Genomic DNA, 9,335 nt, shown 5'->3' on the forward strand with positions numbered 1-9,335 from the left:
TAGGTCCTGGGTCGCAGCAGATGCAGGAAGCAGTAGATCCTGCAGATCCAGGATGCATTAGATCACGGACCGAGCAGGTCCGGGGTGCAGCAGATCCGTCGTCGAGCTCACAAAGTTCCTCCTTTCAGGAACTTTCCTCTGTGTTTTGCAGTTTTTTTTTTTTTGTTTTTTTTTTATTGTGGGGGTGTTGTGTGTTTTGGAATGACACGGATGTGCATGTGTGTGTGTGTGTATCCGCAGAGGGCCTTTGGGCTGTGTGAGTGGGCTGGGCTTTTCCGCGCACTCACACTCACTCTCACACACACACACACACACACACACTTCCGTACGTGCACGCACGTATGCGGGATCAGAGGCAGCGCGGCTCTCACCCCTGCCTCCCTTTGATCCGTGTCCCCGGGCCTGCCTGCCGCCGCCCGCCGCCCGCCGCTCCACGCAGGCTGACACCGCGCTCACCAGCGACTCCCCACAACTGTCTGAGAGAGATAAGCCAGGGGAGACTCCGAACCGCGCCGCCGCTCCTCCATTAGCCGGCGCAGACGTTCCTTCTTTAAAAAAAAAAAAAAAAAACGGGATGAATTATTTTTAAGAAGCGAGCTCTTGCTGCTGCCAAAAAAAAAAGGAGAGGGGAAAATGTACGGAACAATCTGGAGCTCTGGCTCGATTCCGCCCTCCTCCTCTTCCTCCCCTCCCTGACTTCTAACAAGACACCCTGCACCTGAATACCAATGAGAGGGGGAGCTTCATGTAGTCCCCCACATTATTAAAACTTGGGCATTAAGCCGCTCGCCGGGCACCGTGTCAGCTGGCAGGCTCGGCTGACAACGAATCAAAGAGGATGAGCGCTCACAGCTCAGCCACTCACGGAGCGCGGAGGGGGGCGGGGGGGGGTCGGGGATGTTGAAGGGGAAGGGGGTGCACACTGGTTAATTAGAACTCCCATTAAAACAAATACTGTTTCCATTTGGCAAGTGGAGAAAAAAAAAAGATGTAAGAGGCTTTGGGAGGGAAGGGGGACCTGCTGCCGGCGGCTGCCAGGGAGACGCGGGGACGGGAAATCATATCCACCGGCGACGCTGTTCCCGCGCAGATTATTAGTGTCGGCGCTTGTTTTGCAACATTTCCCCCCCTCGAAACTCTGTGGGATGACGGGAGGGGAAGGGGTGTGGAGGGAGGGGGGGGGGGGGGGGGGGGGGGGGGGCGACGCATGCACGGCGAGGTCAGACATCTTGGATTGCTGCGTTGTCCACCTGCTGCCGTTCCCCCTCCTCCTCCTCCTCAGCCCGAGGCCTTCATGAGCCATGTGTTGCTCATCTTTCCCTTCTCCCAGAAGCCTCTCTCTCTCCTTTTTTTTTTTTTTTTTTTTTTTTTTTCAAATCCGAAATATTTTGGCTGGAGCCGCCTCGCGTTCATAATCTATTTTTTTTTTTCACCTACCAACCTTCCTTCCTTCCCTCCGTTTGGCTTTTTGTCATCCGTGATGCTTTGCCAATAGCGCTTTGCTCTCCCTCTCTCTCCCCACCTTCCTCCCTTTGCTCCGACTCTCTCCCCTGGAGAGGCGGCTCTTCTCCCTACGCCCAGATGAAAGGCTGCGGCGGACAATAAAAATGCTATTTAAATGCAAGTGTGTTTGTGTGCGGCTGGGAGATATTTCCCGCTGAAAGTGATGCTGCCGCATCCTGATAAATAGCAAATATAAGGGAATGTGATTTACATTTATCTTGCAGAGGCAGCCAATATGAATTTCCGTAAATCCTGGAAGATGGGGGATTTAAGGAGAGAACCACTGAGACTGATTCACGCGCTGTGTGTCCCACGCAGCCCAGATGCCTATAAGGTGGAGTGTGTGTGTGTTGCTGCCTTTTATTAGAGCACACACACACACAAACACGAGCACACTCTGGCACAGATCTTATCTAAAATGGCCATTATGGCACCGTGCACAGGCAGACTGAAGGTGACTTTTTTTTTTTTTTTTTTGAAGCGTCCACTTGTCGTGGCAGGTGAAGTGTCTGCTCTGGGTAGTGGGACGGCTCAGGAGGAGGAGGAGGAGGAGGAGGAGGAAGGGGCCGGTTCTGGCGGTGGGGCTCCGTCCCGCCTCATGTGGCCCCTGTTAGTTCCAGATGCCACTCTGACAGGTGCACGGCCGTGATTAATACTCCCCTCTGACTCCTTCTCTCACCTAGGTTTTACTCCTGCGTGTCCCCCCGGCGGCCCGCGGGGTCCCGCTTCCCCTCCGTCCAGCCTCCACTTCTTCCCCCCCTCCCACTCGTAAATCGTTTGCAAAGTTCACCCTGCCCCCTCCCCTGCCCAGAGCCTCTCCTCCTTCCAGCGAGCTTCATCCTGCTCCTCTTCCTCCTCCTCCTCCTCCTCCTCCTCCTCTTCGGGTCCTCAGCTGGCTGCCTCCCCTCTCAGCCTCCAGCTGAGAGCTATTTCACTATTTATTTACATGTAATTATGCCTATGAGGTGCAGATATTAACACTGTCAAGAACAATTTGACCTGACATTTTTCACCGGCCCCGGCCCCTGCTGCTCTCAGCAAACAGACCCCCCTCCTTCCCCCGTTTTCTCCTTCTCTACCCTCAATCCTCCTTGCTGTGCTTCTGGAGCAGCTCCCTCCCCTCCCTCTCTCTCCCACACACACACACACACACACACATGCACGCAGACCCTGCCTGGCTGAAACCACTCTCCTGGAATCAGAAAATCTGCCGTTTAATTTAGAAGAGGCGTCGGCGCAAGGTGCGAGGAGCCGAGGTCCACGTGTGTGTGTGTGTGTGCGCGTGTGTGTGTGTGTGTGTGTGTGTGCATTTGCTTTGAAGGGAGGGGGGGGTGGCTCTCTTGTTCCCAGTGGCTGAATCCATCCCATAGTTACTCAAGCATATCACTAGCAAAGAATAGAGGATTGCTCTCCACACGTTCTCCAATTGCAGTCCAATAGACAGCATATTAACCCCTGGTTAGTGCGGGGCCAGCTTTATAGCTCATACTTTGGGGTGTTTAGGGGGGTTTTAGGGGGGTTGTGAGGGGGTGGTGGGGGGGTCACCGAGCCGGACAGCTGTGCTCCCCTGAACATGAAGGCATCAATATAAAAAAAAGGGACCGGACAGGGTTTAGGATGTGTAGCGGCTTTTAAAAGAACCGGGATCTTGTTGATTTCCAGATGAGTGTATTCAGGGGACGGAAGGGAGGGAGGGAGGGAGGGAGGGAGGGAGGGGGCAGTTATGGTTATGGGATGGCTAACATGTTGTGAGGACTGACAGCTTGTTCCAGCGCCTGCTAATCACCCTCATCTGTGCTCCCCTTGTCAATGCCCAGATTCTGTCAGTGCCAATCAGCCACTTAATTGAACACAATTAGCGACCCCCTCCTTCCCCCTTCCTCCCATCTTCCCCCCTCTCCGTCCAATTCGCACCACGTTCTTCAAAGACCCATTTCCCTGCCTCCAGCACTCCCGCCCCCCCCCCCCCCCGCACCGCAACCTCTCATCCCGCCCCTGTCTCTTCATCCCGCCGCGGCGGTGGAAGCCACTTTTCAGTTTTTATTAATGCGCCGCGGCCAATTAACGCAGTGGCATGCAGGCCGGAGCCCATCATCTGCTGCCTGCCACCCTCCCGGCTCGCCCCGCCGTGCCCCCCCTCCCCGCTCGCCGCCTCCCCCGTGACCAAAACGCTTTAATTCAATTTATGCAATCACTGTTATTTTTAAATAGTCATTTTGTCTGCTCAGATGAGGGGCCTCACTGCCCGCTGGGCCGGCCCTCTCATGTGAGGGACAGAGAGGGGGGGGGGCGTGGGCTGACTGGGGGAGGGGTCCCTGATATTATTATTATTATTATTTATTGGCTGGAGTTTATTTGGTTCGCAACGCATTTATTATATTCCGGGAATCGGCGGAGGAGCTTAAAGGGAAAATCCACTCACGCCTGTATGTGTTTTATAGCGGTAAAAATGTGTTTATATACGATAGCCTATGGAGCGGGGTGGTTTATCAGCGGGGACAGTCAAAGTCAGGAGGCAGACGGCGGCCCCGGCGCCCCCCCCGCGCTGTAATCGCCCCCCTCAGGACCCGGCCTTGGAAATATTGATCCCAAAGCCAGTGACGCCGCGCCGGATCTGTAATCGTCCCCGGCCGCGGCGAGTATCAGCCGTCCAGATCTGCTAAGGTGCGCGCTGCCATTCTGTGGCAACCAGATAACTCGCAGACACTCAGGAGCGCTGGTTTCCATGCACACACACACACACACACACACACACAGGCTGCCCCGTTGACCCCGGCCCTAACTTAAAGGTACGTCTCGGGGGCATTTCATTTGGGCAGAACGGGGGAGCTATCGGTGACAGAGGAACTAATCCAGTCTTGCGCAGATTAAGAGTATTTGTGGGCCGGGGTGCGCGGGGGTGCGCAGGGGCGTGCAGGGCTGCGCCGGCGCCGGCGCCAGGAATGGAACAGAAGGGGTTCCTATCAGCTCTCCAGGCAGGCTCGCCCTCAGGCCAGCGCAGTCCTGCAGGAGTCTTTGTACTTCCTAAAGCCCCTACTTTCCCTCTCACTCTCTCCATATCACTTTCTCCTTCCCCTTTGCACCCCCTCCTCCTCTTCCTCCCTGCCATTCCCCACAGGCTGTCACATTCTCACCCTCGTCTTCCTCCTCTTCAAGCCTTGCTGTTGTTCTTCGGGCCGATGAAGAGCGTGGCCTTTTTGTTTTTTTTTTTTTGGGCCGTGTCTCGCCGGGCATTCAGGGGAAAAAATTTAAAGAGATGTGATTGGTCGGTGGTGGTGGCGGCGGCAGGGGTGAACGGGGTGGGGGCTGAAAGCACCTCTCCTTATTTATTTATCTGAAAGGATGCACATTGTGTCAGTTGACATCGACTCCACCGCCGGCACTTGTGAGAATTAATTACTTTCTTATTATTATTTTTAAAGTAATCTATCTGTTGGGGGAGGTGGAGGGAGGGGGGAGCGGGCCAGGGTTTGGGGTAGGGGGGCGGGGGGGGGGGGGGGGGGCGACACCCTGGAGCATTGTCCTTTAAACTGAGTCCTGGCTCACATTATCTCTCGAACCAGCACTCACACAACGTCGAACAACAAACGAACTCCGAGCTGCCGAGGACGCCGTGGGTTTGGGCGGCGGGGGGGGTTGCTGGCCGGGGGGGACGGAGGTGCAAAGACTACGTCAGGGACAAAAAGGTTGTTGAGATTTTTTTTTTTTCTTCAATCTCGGTGTTGAAATTGGGCTGGGATGCAGACGGCGTTTAGCTGAACATATTTTTTTTTTTTGCACGGAGGGATAGGATGGCCTCTGTGGCCTGGACCTGCCCGAGCCAAAAATTTGTAAATGCGGAGAAAATCATTCTCATAGTATTGAAACCAACATGGCTGCCGGGGACGGCGGCGGCATCCCACCGCGAGCTAGCAGAGGCAAAAATCACAACAACCGCGACGTCTAATTCGCACACGTGAATTTCCGGCACGCAAAAGTACCGGCGAGCTGAAGCACCCGGTGCAAGGTGAATGGGCGAAACGCTCCTACGCCAGGTGAGAAGGAGACCTGGTTTTGCTGCGTCTTCCCACCGAGTGTTTGCGACGTGCGTAGAAAAGTCATCCCGCGCCACCGCCGGAAAGGATCGCCACCGTGCCCTCTTGGAAAACTTGGACGGTGGGGGACTGGGTTCTTTTTTTTTCTTCCGTGGGAGGAACGGACCCCGGGGACGTCCTTCACGGTGTTGCCGCTTCATTTCTGAGCGTCCGAGCCGTCCTAATTCACTAAAAATAGCAAAAACGGCAACACTTTAAATGATAAGACGCCGCTTCCCTTTTGAAGAACTTTTAGCGGCATGAATATTAATTGGGCCAATTGTCGGCCATTCTGTTTCCCGATGAGGCGATGTAATCGGCCTCCAATTAGCCCACGACTAAAATGGACTAAAGTGCCCTCCAGCCGTCTCTCCCAGGACACTCCAGCCCCCCCCCCGTCCTCCTGAGCCGCTCAGCCCCCATGCATCCAGCATGGAGAAGCCATGAATCTCCCTCTTATGGATCCCCGTCACATGCTTTGTGTGCAGATGTGAAGGAGGAGGGCGGGGGCTCATACTGATAGAATTAACATGTGGAAATGACTAACCGGGCTTTGTGCCTGGTGTGCTTGGAGCGCCTCGTATTGTTGGGGGGGTATTTGTGAAGATGTGATTCATGGCTGCCGGTTCCTGTGTGGGATCCTTCGGCCCGGGCCGTCCTCCGCCGCGGAGCGTCGCTCCCGGTCGTGGCCCGCCGGCTCCGGTTAGGGGTGCATTTGCGCAAACATGCACGTGCATGCATGTGCGTGCGTGTGTGTGTGTTGTGTGTATCGCCCGTGTGTAACCAGTTCCATCGCCGACTAATTGGTTTAGCAGCCGAGGGGCCAAAGGCCAGCGCAGCATAGCCGAATTCAACGTGAACCTGATGTTGAGAGGAAGGTATATAGGAGGGAAGCATGTGTCGGACAATTCCCTTTTTACCCCCCTCCCCGTTCGCCCCCCCGTCCTCCTTCCCACACACACACACACACACACACACACACACACTCTCCGCTGTCTTTTTTCACTTAAGAAAAGAAAGCAACGGCAGGAGAAAAACAAGGTTCTTCCCTGCGTTCCGGCTCCTCCAGCGCAGAGGAGCCGCGGCCGACCTTTTATTCCGTTTCATTCATTTCAACCCGTTTCCACGGGCTCCGCTCCCCCCCCCCCCCCCCCACGTTACCGTCGTCTCCATTCCCCTCGAATTGGAAGCTTTACGCCCTATGAATAATATAGAGCGCTGCGATACGGCGCCGAGCCCCGGCCCGCGGTATCAGCGGCCTCTCAGCGAGGCTCTCGGAGCCCGCTCAGTGCCGGGATCTGAGGGGATCATTTACCAGCTCCAGCCTCATTACTATTCATGAGACGGGCAGGCTCGGGGCAAGGGATTAGGGACTCCCTTGGTGCTTGTTGTGCTGCGGGCCGGGGGCTCGGGCCCCGGGCCCCGGGCTCCGGGACAGGGGCTGTCTGGCACCGACGGCGGGTCTATTATCGCCCTGGGGACCCTTCTGTCCCGCAGCAGAACACTTCCTGACAGCGCCAGCTAATGGAAACAGTCTCTCTTGTTCCCCTTTCTCCTTTATTTAACCCCCTCGTCCTTCTTGTATTCTTCACCCCCCCCCCCCCCCACACACACACACACACTCTTTCACCCCCCCCCCCCCTCCCGCCCTCACTCTCTCCCTTAAAAAAAGACGGTCAAGTTTTTCCCATTTCAGAGTTGAAATGGTGTATTTATATTGGCGTCTCCACCGTGAAGAGCTGGGATAGAAGTATATTCTCGGGGAGAAAAAAAAAAAGTACTTTCCCTCAACTCTGTCAGCGCTTTGATCCTCAATTCTCCAAATTTCCTCCCCCTCCCCTTCCACCCCCCCGTCCACCCCCTTCCGCCCCTCCGCAGGTGATGAGCATCCTGAGCAACCCCAGCGCCGTGCCCTCCCAGCCGCAGCACGACTTCTCCATCTCGCCGCTGCACAGCAGCCTGGAGAGCTCCAACCCCATCTCGGCCAGCTGCAGCCAGCGCTCCGACACCATCAAGAGCGTGGGACAGCCTGGCCTCCACCCAGTCCTACTGCCCCCCCAACCTACAGCGCCACCAGCTACAGCGTGGACCCCGTCGCCGCCGGCTACCAGTACAGCCAGTACGGGCAGAGTAAGTGCGGCCTTCTTCGTGACCTCGCCTTTCTCGTCGGCGGAGGCGGACACATGCTCTTGATAAAGGACCCCCCCTCCACACACACACACCCACCCGCAAAACAACCCCCACCAACACCGGCGACCGCCATCCTCTCGCCTTAGTCACACCCCTCTCCACTTGGATGGGAGCGAGGAGAGGGCCACTTCAAAGAGCAGCGCGCCCTCAGGGGCCACAGTGTCCTCTCGCCCACCTCCTTCGCTCCCTCTTTTTTCCGTCCAGATCTCACACACACGCACACACGCACGCACACACACACACACACACACACACACATGCTCGTCTCCCTCGGGGCAGGAAAGAGTTTACTTTATTAGATTAGCATAATTGACTGATGCTGTCGCAGCCTTTCATAAAGGTAAAGCAAAGCCCCCCCCCCCCCCGTGTGTGTGTGTGTGTGTGTGTGTGTGTGTTGGCAGGTTCTGGTGTCGAGGCCTGGTCCACGGTGCATCTGCCCGGGTTTGCTTAAAAATCTAATTCTATCAGAGTGTTTGTGTTTACGGCCCCACCCGCTGTCGAGCTTGCCAATCCATCACGCTTGCACGTGTGTGTGTGTGTGTGTGTGTGTGTGTGTGTGTGTGTTCTGTCTGCGGCTCGGGAACTGATGGCGGTGCGGATGCGAGCTGATGTGAGGTTAATTAAGACGGTGATTGAGCGCCGTGGACGGGTAATGAATGGAGGGAGCGTCTGTCGGGGGGCTGCAGATGACGGGCGGCTCCGAGCGTGGAGGGCATGAAATCGGAGATGCCACGTGTAATGAAGACTGGCACGTAGAACACACACGGGGACCCGTGTGAGTGACAGCGCGCCGCCCGTACCAGGATGCACGCGCTCAGTGCCAGCAGCGCGCCAAACCCCAGACGGCGGGGGGGCGGCGGCGGAGGGGCGGGGGGGCTTTATCTTTCACTCTCAGTCGATTGTTCCCGGTTCGGCTCCGTCGGCTCCGGGAGCGGGAACTCTGTCCGCGCCGTCCGATCCCGATTTTTTAATTTCGTTCGGTTCTCTCTTTCTCCGCAGCTGCTGTCGACTATCTGGCGAAGAACGTGAGCTTGTCCACCCAGCGGAGGATGAAACTCGGGGGACCACTCGGCCGTGCTGGGGCTGCTGCAGGTGGAGACGGGGCAGGCCTACTGAGCGCCGCCGCCCCGCCGCCCGCCCTCCTCCTCTGCTGGTCAGCACTCCGTGGCGTCGGAGGACGAGGTTTCTGACGAGGCGTCGGCGGGACGGGTCGCCCCTCCGCCCCTCTATCTCTCTCTCTCTCTCTCTCTCTCTCTCTCTTCTCAAACTTCCTCCCCCCTTCCCCGCCGCCTCGCTCTGCCGGACGGGCGACCACGGCCGCGGTCCGGTGCACATCCGGGCCGCCTTGGGCGCCGCTCCTCTTCCTCCTCCCCTTCCTCCTCCCTCCTTTTTTTGATATTGTCGGGATTCTCGTCGCTGTTCTTTGATTCTCGTTCCTGTGATTTATGTTGTTTCCCCTTTTTTTTTTATTTCCGCAAGACGTGACTGACACGCGTCAGGAAGGGGGGGGCGGGGTTGGAGTCCGCTGCGTGTCGGTGCAGAGGGGATGATTGTTTTCCAAGCTGCTGT

At 56.7% G+C, this 9,335-nt stretch overlaps 1 protein-coding gene across 1 annotated transcript in view; it reads left to right on the plus strand.

The window, feature by feature from the left end:
* pax7a (paired box 7a) overlaps window positions 1–9,022 on the plus strand; it is a 38,000-nt gene extending 28,978 nt beyond the window's left edge. The window contains 5 exon segments of the mRNA XM_086149623.1: window positions 7,455–7,597; window positions 7,599–7,629; window positions 7,631–7,706; window positions 8,766–8,824; window positions 8,826–9,022. Coding sequence (XP_086005749.1) covers window positions 7,455–7,597; window positions 7,599–7,629; window positions 7,631–7,706; window positions 8,766–8,824; window positions 8,826–8,882 — 366 coding nt within the window. The 3' untranslated portion in view covers window positions 8,883–9,022.
* Window positions 9,023–9,335: the final 313 nt, after the last annotated feature.

Source organism: Fistularia commersonii, chromosome 7 (genome assembly GCF_037954325.1).
Source record: "Fistularia commersonii isolate RoL2024-O1a breed Wild chromosome 7, RoL_Fcom_v1.0, whole genome shotgun sequence".
In the NCBI taxonomy this organism is placed as follows: domain Eukaryota; kingdom Metazoa; phylum Chordata; class Actinopteri; order Syngnathiformes; family Fistulariidae; genus Fistularia; species Fistularia commersonii.